This window comes from Physcomitrium patens, chromosome 15, assembly GCF_059467195.1.
Source record: "Physcomitrium patens ecotype Gransden chromosome 15, ASM5946719v1, whole genome shotgun sequence".
NCBI lineage: Eukaryota > Viridiplantae > Streptophyta > Bryopsida > Funariales > Funariaceae > Physcomitrium > Physcomitrium patens.
Genome location: NC_143424.1, coordinates 15,302,191 through 15,318,907, shown reverse-complemented (window position 1 = coordinate 15,318,907; position 16,717 = coordinate 15,302,191). Strand labels below are relative to the sequence as shown.

General features: G+C 37.9%; 1 protein-coding gene across 1 annotated transcript; it reads right to left on the bottom strand.

Moving 5' to 3' along the window:
* Positions 1-2,953: 2,953 nt before the first annotated feature.
* On the bottom strand, positions 2,954-5,342 carry LOC112292668 (protein RGF1 INDUCIBLE TRANSCRIPTION FACTOR 1). The gene is made up of 2 exons (XM_024541393.3): positions 3,852-5,342; positions 2,954-3,638 (listed from the first exon to the last, which is right to left on the bottom strand). The coding sequence occupies exon 1, from the start codon at positions 4,915-4,917 to the stop codon at positions 4,087-4,089; it is 831 nt and encodes a 276-aa protein (XP_024397161.1). The 5' UTR covers positions 4,918-5,342; the 3' UTR covers positions 2,954-3,638; positions 3,852-4,086.
* Positions 5,343-16,717: the final 11,375 nt, after the last annotated feature.

Here is a 16,717-nt window from a genome sequence, read left to right as displayed (position 1 = left end):
GAATAGTTGTTCCTTGCTAATTAATATCATGCATTGCAAAAAAAAACAGACATATATATATTTATATCTATATTTATATCTATATTTATATATTTATATATATATATATATATGTAAATTACCAAAATTTATTTATTAGCAAAAAAATACATACCATTAAATACCTATATTCTAGCTAGAGTTGGTTTCTAAAATTTTGATTGATTATTGTGAGTTATTAGTTTTGGAGGATTAATTATCATCAAAACATTTTTATAAAAAAATTATTGTTGTATTTTAACAGCAAAGAAAGATGTTATTATTATTTTTATGTACTTATAATTAGTAGGATTAAACAAAAAAATTAATGCAATGGTAATAAAGAAAAAATGATTTTTTTTTTTTTGTAAACAAATTTGATTATCAATGTTATTATAGGACATTTAATTGTACATAATAAAAATTATAAAAATAAAATTGGTGAAAAAAATATTATATATGATTTGATGTATGATTCTTAAAACATAAATATATAGCAAGAGAGAGAAATAAATATTATTAAAAAAATATAAACTTTGGATTTATTAAAGCAAAAAGAACTTCAATTTTAAATTTTGATGTAACTCATAAAAATAAATAAAAATTATTGCTACAATCTTTAAACTTTCACAAAGTTGACATAAACATTCAAGAGGATATGTTGTGAATAAGCTTCTATAAGTTTAATTCATAAGAGTCATCACAAATATTGATGAAAGAGCATAATCATCTAACACTAACATATACTAATTTCAAATCTTTACACTCTAATAAAGAACATTATATCAAACTCGATACTTTGTAAGACCAAATTAACAATATAAAGATTGTATACAGTATTATTTGAGATAGAAATAACTCCCAAATCTCCTAAAAAATTCCTCCTTCCAACCTTGAACATATTAATCAACCACAAGAACAACCAATAATTCTCAACACTAAATAAATAAATAATAATAAAAAAAATGTAACCAAACGTATTATTAATAGAAAATAAACAAACTCCTATAGCTTCATATCATAATAATAACAAATTTGACACAATACATATAGGGGAATGTTAAATAGACCCATGTTTTTACTAAATAGACCCACCCTTGATGAAGAATATGGCAATCATGATGAATGTGGTTAGTTTTTAAATGGAATGTCTAATAATAGAGAAATGAATCCAAAAATCATAATATTTTTTCATGATGGGAGGGTCACAGTACTGACGACGGCGTCACCGTCCGTCGTGAAAGGAGCCCCGCCACCGTCGCACCGCTGACTGACTTATTTTTCGTTCATGGTCGCCGTCGTCGACATCTTCGGTGTTGTGAGGTTGCGATTGAGGAAGTTGGGCTTTTGGCGTCAAATGCTCGCAACGTGGGTCTCTAGGGGGAAGGCTCGGATGATCCTGCTGCCGGCAGAGCATTTGACCTGTTCCAGGCTGACAGCAGCACTGCTGTGAAATCATCGCAAGCTGCCAAGCTTGAACCATCATCCTCGCCACAGCCCTGTTTTGTAATGACGACGCTGGAGGTGGCTGCAGTAGCAGAAGCAGCAATAACAGAATCATCAGCACCTCCCCCATGAACTGCCATGTGTTTCTGCCGAGACTGTACCAATTTTTCAAACAAACTCTCGGTTGTTTTATACGACCGGTACTTAAGTGATCCAACCGAAGCAGAATCAATCCACCTCGACCCAGCTCTTTGCGGCAAGCAACATATGCTCGCCGAGGCTTGGATTTATGGAGCAATATTAGAATACAACCTTTTTGGGTTACTGTTCAGGCGATTTCTTAAGCCAGATCATGCCACCGTATTTTCGATATCGTGTTGTGGATCATCAGGGATACGAGTTTGGGAAAAAGTCCGTGTGTTGTGCGTTCGTTTCACATTGTAGACACAAACGCTGAAGGTTCCAGCCTCGAAGATTCACGTACCTGTGAGACCCAAAAAATAAAAATAAAATAAAAAATCTGAAGAGGAAGGTGGTGGAGAAAGAGAAAATTGGCGTGGAAGACAAGAGCTGGCTTGGGCAACAAGGAACAGGCGGCGCTACCCCATGAGCCCACATACCCACCTCATGAGGACTTTCTATGTTTGTGAGCCTCCGGTGTCCACTTGCTGTATTTATCTCTTTTTCTCTGTCCCTATCAACGTGGTGAATGCTAGTGGATAGATGCTTCGTCAACTTGGCGACGGTCTTGGCCCCCGGGACTCGGGACAGCCCCCCCCCCATTCGGCCTTAATTCTCATTTTTCTATGTAGTACTGGGTATCAGCCTTAAACGACAGCTTACAGCCTCCTAATGAGCGGTAACTTTATGCTGATTAGGGCACCAGAGCTTTACCATGATCATTCTCTAGGTTCTGGAGGACTTGATTAGCGGACTCTGCGTGCAGACCGACACTTATCATCACCACCACTCTACCATTTCCATCAACTTCACGAGCAATTATCATTCAGGTTGCCCATATCGCCATGTTTCTCTAGCATGCAAAAAATCAAGACTGACATGAAAGTAGCTGGTTTGATCGTCGTAATTAAGCAGCACAATGACTCGGGAGCTTGTGACGATCACCGATGTAACTTCCTCATGGTCGGGCAGTATTCACCTGTGATCTAAGCACCACGGAAGCACCACTGATACGGGCATAGTTTGTTGAGCAATGCTGAAACAGCGCGATTGACTTAGAATGATATCTCAGTGAACTTAGAAAACCATAGTCATATCAACAAACAAATACTGTCGAACAGGCAGTACGATGATGAGCTTGAACTCACAATCTAAATCACGCACATTGCATGGAAGCATTCGCTCAATGTATCAACGCAGCTAACACAACCATTACATTGCTGGAAGATGATCCGTTGCCACCAAACAGTCAAGCATGAAGCAAAAAAAAAAAAAAAAAAAAAAAAACCTTCGTATCACACTCAAGCAATCCATTAAGATTATTGTGTTAAAAAAATACTCAAATTTACACTCTTTCCTTTCATAACTATACAGTGGAGTATCATCGCAACGAAGCAAACTACGAAGTTGCACAAAGACTTGACGATCCTTCTATGTTACATGGCAGTGTCGTCAGTTTAGCTTCGACTGGCCACACATCCACCCTGTTAGTTTACATTGTACGCATTCAAATTGAATGCATTTCAGACTATAGTATGAAAATTAGCGAGAAACTTTCCGGGATTCGAGTCTGTACACTATCATATGTCAGGGTCTAACTTGCTAAAGAAAAACTTCCTCCACGTCTAATTCACGAAGCCGTGAACAAGGGTTCACTGCGTTTGCATCCAACTCGTAAGACAATGCCATTGCAAGATCTCCGTTGACACATGAGCCTCGTTCTCAACCAGACTGTTAGTTTCTGCTGAGGTCATCTCCAATAAGCAGCAATGGGAGAGTTTCCTTCCACACGTAGAGCCACAGTTCGGACTCCAGCCATTGGCGTGTTATTCTGCTGCCTGTCTTTTGAAAACCTCTCTATAATTATAAGTTAATCATACAACAAGCTCCGCTCCATTTCCTCTAAGTCCCTGTCGACGTCCGAGCTTTGGTCCCTTCCCATTATCTTGCAACAGCCCTTCGCTCTACATTCATGGATACACGAGTGTAATACCCTGTTCATAAGAAAGAAAGAAAAAAACACCGATCAGCACTCGGAACACAATAAAAAATACAAAAATAAAATAAAAACCTTTGCAACCGATAATGCGTCATATATATTGCATAGCGAAAAAGCCTTTGAATCCAATAAATCAGAAGACTAAATCAATAATCTAGAAAGAAGAACCCAATCGATCGATGCTAAGAAACAAAGAACGTGAAATTACCTTGTTCTCTTCCTTCTAGAGAGGCAACGTTGCTGCGCTCAAGGGCTGTGAGGCTGGCCTCGTTGCAGAACCGCCACATTTTACTTTCCACCACCGCTGAGCTCGAGGTGTCGACAAATCTCCTCCTCCTCCTCCATTCTTTCGTGCAAACCAAGTTAACTCGCTTGCTTCGACTATTTACGGTAAGAGCGAGTTGTATGCCTCGTCCTCCCACTACCCAAGCGTCAATTTCTTCTCAAAACATTGGCGCCCTGTGAGGACGCACTTGTTTCCTGTGGTGGACCTTGGGACCCGACTCGTAGGTCGGCGTGGGAGGGGCCATGGGGCTTGTCAGTGTCAATCCCATCCCGTCGTCCCGGGGGAGATGGACCAACAATCCAAAAACAGGGGCTGCAGACAATGCAGACTTCGCCTTCTTCGAAAATGGCGACGGGGTCTCCTTCAAACTGCGCTTCGAGATCTTCTTGGGAGTCTCGGGACTGAAATCCGTGACTCCTGAACCATGGCTGTGCACGCTGTGTTCCGGAGATGCTGCGCCAACATTATCTGTGCCTCCCTTGCTAAAGAATCCCGGGCCCGACTTTGAGAAGACCGTAAGGGTGAGAGTAAAGTCGTGGGGATCCAATTGAATTCCTTCCAACTTGCATGAGATGGAGCAAAACCGGACAGGGTCTGCAATGCTGCGCTGGCACCGCTCGCAGTAATGCGCCGCGCCCTTGACAATCTTGGGTTGCGGCTTCGACTGCAAAAACACAATCTTTGCGCTGTTGATGGTATACGGCTGAATGTTGGTCAGATCGACATACTTCTGGATGTCGGCAATGCGCACCACGTCCCTGTGCGACGCCCTCCGGATTTGAATGGTGGCGTGTCCCAACCCCCTGTGCGACACCGTCAGCTCTTCCGGACACAATGGTCCTTCCTGCGGGCAATCGAAGCAAAACTGGTTTCTCTCATTCTTCCCTGAAGTGTGGTGGTTGCAATGCGAGAAGAAATCATCGCACTTCACCAACGCCGGCAACCACGACGGCCCCTCACGATTCATAAAAGTTCCACCCATCACCATTGTATCTCGTTCCTCTGCTTCCTTCACCACTACCGCTTCCTCCACAACCCAACTCTTTCCTCCACAAAACTCACAATGATCCTCGAAACGCAATGCGCACCCAATTCACCACCCCTCCACGCAATGCACGCACACGCACTCAAAAAACCACAACAACACTCGCTGAATCCCTCAAATTCACTCAAACACACTGCCACGTTCTCCCAAGCGAGATAAAAACTTGCCGAAGCTCCACTACCCACAATGCGGTAAGTCAAGTGACTGTAGGCGCTATTGTACGAGAAGGCACTGATGGCTTTTAAAGGATTCCAGACCCCAACAAAGAAAGAGAAAGTGAGTGAGAGAGAGAGAAGAAGAAGAAGAAGAAGAAGAAAAAAAAAGAGGTCTGTTTGCTGCTCGAGGCGGCGTGACAGGAAATAGTTGAAAAACGGGAGTGGGATGGGAGAAGAAGGGTGGGTATTGGTATGGGGGAAGGGAAGTGAGAGGTGGGGGCGAGGAAAGTGGGCGAGAAGCTGGCACGGAAAGTAGCAGGCAAGGCAGACAAACAGCCGGTCATGGTCCATCCCATCCGTCTGCGGTGGTGGTGGTAATCGAAGTCCAGCGCAGCGCAGCGCGACGCAGCGTCGGCGAGCCGAAGCATCCACGCAGCGGCGACGCTTGGTGGCAGCAGCCACCCTGCCTGCCTCCCTTTGCGCGGGCCACGGGACTCCCCGCGGGCAGCCACAAAGGGAGTTAGAGTTAGAGTTGGAAAGAGTTAGCGCTGGATGATGGCAGTGGCGGCCTCGTCCACGTCCCCATCCACATCCCCAACTGGACCCCTATTTCGGGGTCCGCGTGGGCAGCCACGTGGGCTTGCTCCCCCTGCCAGCCCTGCTCGCCGAGTCCCCCCACCGGGACGTGGAGGTGACTCACGATTCTCCCTCTTTGTGGCGAGGCAAAAAAGTAAAAGTACCCTCCGTCTACTTTCCCCCTACTCCCGCTCCATACATTCCACCCATTACTCATATTTTATTTTTTTGTACTTGGGATTGAACCTTTGTATTTGTACCTTTTGTTGAGAGATTTATTTTTATTTTTAATGTGTTACTTTTCTGCCTGAGCTTGATTTGTGTGTGTGTGATGAGGATTGCATGGAATTTTGACATTGCTGACATAGGATTCATTTCCTCATCTGAGTGTGCATTGTACCAGAACAATTCCCTGCATGGGAATTCGTCTCTGAAATGCTGGCAGAATGGCAAGGCCATCCAAGTTTCTGGAATGTCCAACCTGCATGTTTTGGAAGCAATGCTCTCAAGGGGTGATTGTAAAGATGGGATGTGAAATTTTGCATGTACTTGGAATTGAAAGACTGGAAAACCACATGTCACTGATGTTGAGATAGCAATGATTGTGTTCATACTTGGAGGCACATTATTGAAGTGCCACTTTAATACAAAATTTTGCCTGAAAATTTGAAACTTTTTTTTAAATTCTAAGATGAGAAAAGGAAGCATTAAGGTGAAGACAAGTGATAGGGTGAAAGATTTGCAAATTTTGTGCATTCTTGGTTGACCCATTGCACGTCCAGAATCACAGCAAGATACACAAATAAATGAAAGAACTATCTCTCTTTATCCAAATGGAAAAAAGTTTCTGGAAGCCCAAATCACAAAACTGTACAGTAGCTCAGTAAAAACCATGCCAAATTCACTATATTAGTAGAAATGATGTTAGAATGCACGTTGAGATCCATGTGCACGCATCACTGTCACTGATATCTCATCCACATCTCTCATGAATAAAGGTTCCATTTGTGATTCACAGACAATATATAATTATCTACATGTCACAAATAATTCTCCATGCATAACTATCTCAACACCTCCCAACATACATCCCTCTTTGAATGCCTTTTAGCAACCACTATTTAAAATCCTTTTTGTATCAACTCATGAAAGTGGAGAACTGAAATAAATAATGTAATTAATAATAATAAGAACACTGATGTTAGCTTTGTAGAGAATTGAATTTCACCATGCCATTGTTTCAACACCCAATATCTACTTTAAACAAAAAATAATCAAATCATAATAGTGAATTAAAATTTGTACTAATGATAAGAACACTATATTGACTTCAGTAATGCAACTGCTCCTGTGAAGAAAAAACCACAGGCACAAAACTGTGTGAAGATTGGAAAGTTGACAATGCATTTTGATACTGAAGCCACCTGTAGATCAGACCCAACAAAGAGAACTCTTGCAGGTTACTCTACCCAAAAGCTCGGTTACAAGCATGGCCACGAAGCCTTCAAAAAAACTTCAGTTAATCACGAGAAAGCGATGAAGGGTGATTCGGAGGCTAAACTCGTGGGGGCAAAGGGTTCAGACGGCTACCGCAGCTTGGAGAGGAAGCAAGGTCCCGTTCACACGGTAAGGCGCACGATGGACCACGTGGCCGATGATGTGGCCAGGGGTGATTGGAAGGACACCTTTATTTGTCCACATGGGAGAGTGAGGACGGAATTTTGGCGGGGGAAGTAGAAACAATGGATACAGACAGTCAGTATGATTGGGGGTTCAAACGGGGACCGGCCGGGTCAATGAAAGGCTGGAGGATCCCGCGACGACTAGGTTGACCCGTTCGGCACCTCTGATGTTGGTCCCCCTTTTACCCCTCCCGGCCAGCGTTGCGATCCCGTGTTGACTGTGCCGCCTCCGGGTTCGTTCTCTGTTCCCGATTTCTGTGCCCCTGACGTGTTCCCGACTGCCACTGCTTCGTCCTCGGTAAGAAACCGCGCGGTTGTCTGCATGCAACGGGATATTCCTCGGGTTCCGGATCCCGTGACCTGCCCTCCTCGGATCCTCCTAGCTTACTACGATGCTGGCGAATCTGGAGGAATCCGACGATGCAACCAGGAATTCGCTGTGGAATCCCGAAGGATTGGTGTGCTTCGCGATCAATCATGCTCCCGAATTTCCTGTTGGGGGAATATAAGCTCGCTTGACAGGGCCGACTGGAACGAATCGCGGTTTTTGGTGTCGTGAATCTGAAGCGCCGACGAGCCGTTTAACAAACATCCGGTTCAAGGTATCGAAGAAGCACAGATAAGCTTATTTCCATTCCGGGCGAAGGCAATCGTGATGTGGGTAGATGCGAAGTTCGTGTAAACTGGAATGTTGGGTTCGCCTTCTTCTTCTTTACCATTTCTTATTAATTCTCTCTCGCGCTCTCTCTCTCTCATGCTGTCTTTCTCGTTCTTCTAGTGTACGATGCAAGCCACTGCCTGTTATGCAGACAGTGGTGTTCCCAAGTGAGAGGTTACAACGTGGATTTGCGATGTGGTAGTCGCTGTGACCAAGTTCCTTGCGCTGACTGGGTCCTTTTGTGTTTTGTTTTGTCATTTCAAAAAAAACACACATAAGAATATAAATATAAACCTGTGTCCAATAGTTGGAACTAAAATTGTCAGGGAGACCAACAATGTGGAGTGCATGACTGGCTTGATGTGAACAGATCGACTGAATGATTCACATTTTGATGTTGGTGATGCCTCTAATGCTTCCCAGAGACTTCAGGTACTACACTCAGCAGAACATGTCACAGCTTATCAGAGTAAGAAGGAGTTCATCCCAAATGTTAACTGCTGATGCATCCATTGTCTGAATTTGTACCTCAACAATCACAAGAGTGTCCTGCACCCACATTGATCAGCAATCCTTTTCCAAAGTGCGATTTCTGTACCTTAAAGACGAATCATTCATTAAAAACGACAACAGCCCCACAACAGAAAGTGCAAACACAGGCCAGTTGATATATATATATATATATATATATATCCGGAAAAAAAGCAGACAATTCATTTCATCAGCGGTAAGTTTTTTTCTTCGCCTATAAATATATATACATATATGTATATATGGAAATTATAACAACGGTAGAATGAATAGAGGGGTTCATCCACGAAACGGCAACATTGTGTTTCTTTTGCAACCTCAGATTTCGCGCAAGCTATTAAAAAAACGTGACAAGTTTATTACAAATTGCAAGAGCCATATCCGACGTCACCGGAACCCAGTCTCCGACACGACGGATTATGTGCAGACGCGACAAACCATATACAGAGGTAGGTACTCTTGGGTGGTCATTGGACCACTCTTGCAAGTCTACCAGGTTATCACCCAACACCGGAGCCTACCGAGCAGGGCTTCCGTGCGGAATGGTACCATATTCTCCCAAGTGACGATTCATGGGTAGCTGTAACCTCCCAAGTGTTTCCACCAGCGTTCACAAGTGGGGTGCGCGGCCACGTGTTCACTAATTCCAATAGTTGGGGCCTTTCTTTTAAGTAGTGAATGTTCATTTAGAAAATTACGACAGCGAAGTGCATGAGAGTTATCCATGTGAGGTGGCGTCTTGCTTTCCATCTTATCCTTTTCGTAAGGATGGGTGGCAGATTCTGATCTCGCGGTACATTCTCTCTGGCGTGGCCAACTCCTTCACCCCGCATGGTAGTTGCGGCATGTTCCACTCCACCGCTATTACCCGATGCCTGCAGGAGCGTCGATCGACAAGGTTGGATTGGTGGATAGGATCCGACGGCAGCAGCCCGGCGGCGTGCTGTGCAGGTAAAAGGTGAACTTAATATCCAGCCGTTTGTTTGTTTAATGTCATTCTCTTCCTTGCTTGGCAAGACTCTCGCGGTTGTAGGGTCCCTGAAGCCAGGCGTGAAGTTGGACAAACCTCCGAAACACCAGCTTTCGTCCGAAAACTCCAAAAGCAACCGTATTCTTATTAAAGTGATGGGTTTTGATCAAGTCAATCATCGTCTACAAAAATCTGTATGGATGTCTAATCATCAACTTGTATCCGCCGACGCATCTCGTTTTCTGGTTAGAGAATCCTAGTGTTCGACAACTTTAGATAGAGAACTTAAAAACGGACTCTGCCGCTTCGCAGCTTGGAAAATCCAACAAGCGGCGCCGTATCTGGTGTTTTTTTACCCCTGCGTGTTTCCTCGTACAGTTTGCAGGTACATCATATAAAAGCCCCTACACCCCCACTGACCTAATCTCCAATAATGTGAGGGACATCCGGATGCGTTGGCCAGAGTGTCAACATGACAAAAAGATTGAGTTGGGTGATGTACATAATTTCTCTTCTTGTGCTGCTTCTTGCACCCCACCTTTCAAACCAGAATCCTTGATTGTGATGACTGCATCTCCAGTTGTAAAATACAATCAGTTCTTGCTCCTGAACTGACAAGACTGCTGTAGCAGTGAGAACAAGCTTCTGGGAGAGCATATAATGCAGTTCCTTTGGACACTTGTCTGATTCCATCTCAGCAGGAAGGGGTGCCTGCAGACAGAGTGGCCATTGCAAATAATTGGAACTCAAACTCGCCTGAATTTCATGCCATGTTTAATAACCAGGAAAGGAACCTGCTGATGTAATAATGGCTCTGGGACATTACACATATGGCATACTATTCTGGAGCATTTTGTCATGTGCAAACTCATGTGAGAATTAGGTGGTAACCTAATAAAATCTCAGAGATGGGGTTAAAACTGAAGTAGAGTACTGAATCTTGCTTCAGTGGGCTTCTGAACTTATCATCAATTCCAATGATTGAGAGAGGTGGAACAGCCAAGAGGTAGACACAGTCACAGAATGTAAAGTGATTTTAGCCCACAAGCCATGCAACTTGGTCAGATTTGCCAGCATGGCTCCCATTTGCTGCTATGGCCCATGGAGTTGCAGATAAAAACCACACTTGGGGATATGGGCCTGAATGTGGAAGCAAGGAGCTAGGGCATGGGTTCATTTGGTGGTCAAAGCCCTAATTGCTGACTTGCTCTCTTTCTTTTGCATGGGAGTGTGTCAGCCTGACCCCATCTCCACATCATGACTGCAACATGGGTTTTAAAATTCTGGAGTGAGTTTGTCCATGAAACCTACAGAATCCAGGTAACATGTGTGTGAATGTTTATACTTAAATATTGGTCCACATTCTGTGACTAGGTTGTTGTGTATTACAAGAGGATTCAGAATGTTGTAACATTCATTTATATATATATATATATATATATATAATAAGTATTTAAAATAATTTCAACTTTGATAATAAAAACAAAATAAAAGCTGTTGTGGTATTAATAACATCTTATGTATTTACTTGATGGTATTTTCTTTTTAGAGACATATACATAAAATACATGTTGGTCTCCACTGTCTTTGTTAGGTAAAAGAAACAATATCTTAACGTGTACATGTTCAGTTTAAATCATTTATTCTGTTCATAATTCTGATTTTTTAGGTAGAAAAGAAAATAAACTATTTGTGATCATTGCTTTTATTTATTAATTTATTATTTCCTACTTGAACCAAAAGGTTGTGAGGGTATCCTGAATCACCAAATGAGTGATTGATAGATATGAAAGAAAAAATGATGTTTCATTAGCATTTAAAAAATTCTTCAAAATTTTGCATCATTTGTCCAAATTCACAACAAATTGTATCCTTAATTCAGATATGCACTTTCTGTTTGATAAGTTCAAAGGATCTTTCAGCACATGCTGTGAACACAGCTCAACAAACTGCATACATACATACATACATATATATATATATATATATACACACACACACACAAACATGAGTGTGACATTCTTCTATTTGTATAAAATGTAAAAATTATATTTTGATTGCTGTACATCTAAACCATTTAATGTTAATATTGTGTTGCGTATTTTTATCATGTGCGTTTGTTGTGCTGAGATGCTACTACTACAATAGAGAGAATGAAGGTAGATGAAATGGTTTTAAATAGACATGTTAACTCAAAAATTAGCAAATTAAGAATCATCAAGGTAGTTTTATGAGGCAAATTAATGATGTTTGATAACAAAACCCAATACATGTCATGAAACTTTTTTATATGGAGAAAATATTCATATTATAAAACTTATTGCAAAAATGTTATCTGGTTTCTGTAAGATCACTATTCCCTTGCATTAGGAACTCATAATGAACTTCAAGTTAATATTATCAATCTAGTTCCATACAATTCTTATGATTTCTCTTTGATAACTCCATAATTTGTTTAATTTTTCACCATACAAATCTCTGTAATAAACTAACATCAATGCAGTGCAGAGTAATATGCATTTGATTGTCAATTATCTACAACACAACTGGAATCTTTTTCCTTATGAAGACTTCTCCAATATTCTTCATATATATATATATATATATAAAAATATAAGGGAATGTTAAATAAAACCAAGCTTTTTTTTATATTAACCCACCCATCCTAACCATCACAAAAAGAAAAGAAAACAAATGACTTTTAAATACATTTCTCTACTGTTGGATCTAAAACCAATGAAAACCAACCACATACATCCTCATTATCATATTCTTCATCATGGGTACATTGATTTAATAAAAACCTGGTCTTTTTAACATCCCCTTAACATTCCCTTCTATATATATACATATATATACATACACATATGCATGCATACAGTTATCCACACACACATCATTGAATCTTATCCTATGTTATTCCCACATTGTCCCCACATTATTATTGTTTTTAATAAGAATAAATATTTTTTGCAATAAAAACTTGGTGATAACATTATCTCTAAACTATACACACCAAATATGCATAGACATACATACCTACATTAATACATATCTTTACTCTCACACACACATATATATATATATATATATATAGAGAGAGAGAGAGAGAGAGAGAGAGAGAGAGATTACTACAAACACATGCATGCTAGGTATGAGTTGTGTGATCCTTGGTGTTGTGCAATCTCTTTGCCTTTTAAGAAGTGGAAGTTGAAGTGTGTGGCAAGGTTCCATATCACACAAGTGGCATGATCCAGACCCAACAAGACCCTCACTCTGCCAAATGTCGCAAGATCATTGGCATAAGAATCCGACATGGACCCCTTCACCGCTCCAACCGCGTCCCACATGGGTGAATGGGTGGGGGCCTATCAGTGACCGCCATTTGGTGCCAACGTGGAGAGTTAGATTTGCTGGCCCTTCTTCTCTTTACATCCACCAACTACGTCCACAAGCCTCGTCTCTGTTCACACTGTTGGATTGTTTTAACACACACCGTGAACTCACTTTCTTGGCTTGATTGGTTGGGAGGGACTCTCCGTGGCAAGAGCCTGGTCATTATCTCTCTCTCTCTTTGTGAACGTGCGCTTTGTTTGCAAAAGGGATTTGATAATGTGTTGAAGGCAACCCATGTGTAACCCACAAGTATGTCTTCACAAGTTCAAGCATTTTATATAAAAAAAATAGTTTCTATTGTTATTATTTTTGCAATTGTTCATATCCCTTCTTGTGATGGTTGATGAACTCAAATAATGACACACACACACACACAAACACCCATTTTGTTGAGCTCATCGCCTTTTGTAATTTTTCAATCTAAAACCACTCTATTTGTGCCCTGTTTAAACAATAATACTTGGTCATGTACAAATAAGCTTTTTCAAGAGAACAAGATGTGTTCTTTACAAGTGCTTTCGTCCCATACAAACAACTGTTGGACTATTTTCATAATTGAGATCTCTGTGCTGTACACTTAATGATGGTCTCTCAATAATGTTTGGATGTTTTTATTATTTATAATTGTTGCTATATATATATATATATATATATATATATATTCTATTTAAACATGTGAAGCTTGATACTTTGGGTATAAAGGAATAATAATGTAGGTGATGATTAGTCGGTAAGAACATTGAAAATAGTATTTCTTTCAAATGATCAACTTATCCTCCAACTGAAAATAGTGTGAGAGAACTTGATCAATGGAGACTTTTATTTCAGACATGTACGGTTAAGTCAAAGAAATAATCACTGGAAAAGAGGATCAACAGAGCAAAAATCTCTTTTTAAGTTTGAGCAAATCAATCATGATGATTTCTTCTTGAAAACATTGAAGACCAACATAATTATGTAGCATTTTTATATTATCGACATGGTTAGTGGTGGAAACCTAGACACAAACCAAATAAAGAATAAACATGTAAAACAATCTATATATATATATATATATATATATACACACACACACACACACACACAAATGCACATTAATTTATGAAAAAAAAAAAAATGATACTAATTTTTTACAAGTTTCTAAACTTATGATATAAATTTAATGAAATGTAAAAAAAAATACACAAATTTTGTTGGATAATTATTCAAATAAATTACATATATATATATATATATATATATATATATATATTTTCTAAAAACTGAACTAATTACAGACATGGTGTTGTGAAACAAATTATTTCAAGTTGTGATCATTTGACTGTCTTTTAATCAGGTCACTTCTTAATAAGGTCTTTGGGGTAAATTTTAACATTGTACACTTACTTACATTTATATGTAGATTTATTTTAATTTATTTTACATATGATGTTTATTATTCTTAAAGTGCTTGAATTCTACATAAGAAATAAATATTGTACACATCAACAAAAAACTATAATTATTGTTCATACAAAAAAATAATAATACTTCACAAATTAACTTAGATTATCAAACAAAGAAATCAAGGCCTGTTTACCTAGTACAACAAATAGTTGTAAGCATTGAGCCCTTGCTTTGGAGAAAGAGCATTTAATTAAGTTTATGATGTACAATAATACACAAAATAATAATAAATTATAATATAGAATTAATATTAATAATAAAAAGCCAAGAAATTCAATTAATATTTTTTTGTAAAACTACACAAAAATAGTTTTGAAAGAGAATAAACTCTTGTATTTTTATAAATAAATAAACATGTACTTATACATTTATATTTAATTAGAAATTTTATAATGCAATATAAGCTCTAAATTTTGAAAAAAATTCAAAATAAAATAAACATTTAAATAATGTTTCATTCAATTTAATCCTTCAAACTTGGTTTTAAGAAAAAAAACAAAGAATAGTATGTGAATTCTAAAAAGTATTTGTAGAGAGGATTTTAAGAGGTGTTCAAAAATAAATTTTTATTACAAGATCTTATTGCTTTGGTTGGTTTAAAACATTTGTATCTCTTTGATAATTCTTTCAAACTATTAATATCAATTGAATTATTAGAAACATTAGAAAGATTCTAGATATTGGGGTTTTGGAGGAATTGAAAACTTAGAGAAATCTCAAAGTTAAGGCCTAATAACATACAACTATTAAAATGCCTTGAGCTTAAATGTAAAGGACTTGCTTCTTAACTAAACTCTTTGTGCTCTTTCTTGCTTTTAATGATCTTTATAGCATGTTGTACAATATTAGCTTCTCTTCAAGCTCTAAATTTTCTTCTAAATATAGTAATTTTGATGTCCATTGAATGTCATGTCTTGAAGATTCTACCAAATTTACTTTGGTAGAAAAGATGAAATTTTAGCTCTCAAGAACATCAAGTTGATTTGATGTAATAAAGTTGTACCTTTGCCAAAGTTGAAAGATGATATAATATATATTTTTTAAAATATCTTAATATACAAAGCTTAAAGAAGCTTGTTCCTTTCAAAAGTCACTTGTAAAATTAAAGAATTTATAATCCTTAAATCTATATAATAGCTTCAATTTCAAGAACATAAAGCATAAGCATCTAGACTTTGAAAGCTTTTTTAACCTTAAAAAACTCAATGTATATGAATGAATATTACTTTCTAAATTACTAGGCAATATTATTTTATTACTCCACTTCAAATTCCTTTACATGAGAGGAGATTATAAAACTTTGAATTTTGTAAAAATAAAATGATAATATATTAAAAAAATGATATAGAAAATTAATATAGAATATTAAATAGTCTATAAGATATTTTTTATTTATTAATTATTTTATTTTATTTTTTAGATTCTTATACATACAATAAAATTTTAGTTAGTCTATTGCCATATATATATATATATATATATATACACATACATAAATATTAGTATATTTACGAAGTTAAAAAATAGAATTATATAGAAGTAAGTTAAATTCTTAAATTCTCGTTATAATGCTTTTCAAAAGTTTATTTTTTATTTTTTTATTTTTTTATGTATTTTTATATTTTTATGTAGATTTGACTTTATACATGTTTGTAGGTCATTGATATATTAGATTAAAAACTTGGCTAACAAGTTGGCCACATGGAGCACATATTAAAAACTTATTTCATAAGTTAGTCATATGTCTTGTAAGTTGGATATGTGTAATATGGCTTATAAGGTGTTGCCATGTAGTTCCTAAGTAGGTAGTAAATAACAAGGCAAAAATGAGGACTTCTTTGCTCCTTTCAATTCCTTTCTAGCTTTTAGTTTAGTTTCAAGAATCTCTAATCTTCTATTACTTATAATAAAAGATAGAAAAAAATTGAATATATGAATAATATTAGTTTATTTTTCTTGTAGAATATACTTACTATATAAAAGCTTTATCTTTTTTGATTAAAAAAAAATAAAAATTGATAATAAGAAATGAATAGAGGAATAGTACAAATATAAGAACAAATTAAAGAATTAATATTTAGTAAGCAATAGCTTACTTCATTACCACATAAAGATTGGTCAAAAATAAAGATGTAGAAATTTTTGGAGCTACTTCAATATCTACACTTGTATTAGTAGCTTTTCATATAATAGAGCATCTTGTAAAATTTTATTTTTATTATCCAATTTTTCTATGAATTATTATATAAGGTAAAAACAAATTTAAGTCAAACTTATGTAATCTTCAAACATTCATCTAAACAATTGAATTTGCTTCAAATGATGATAA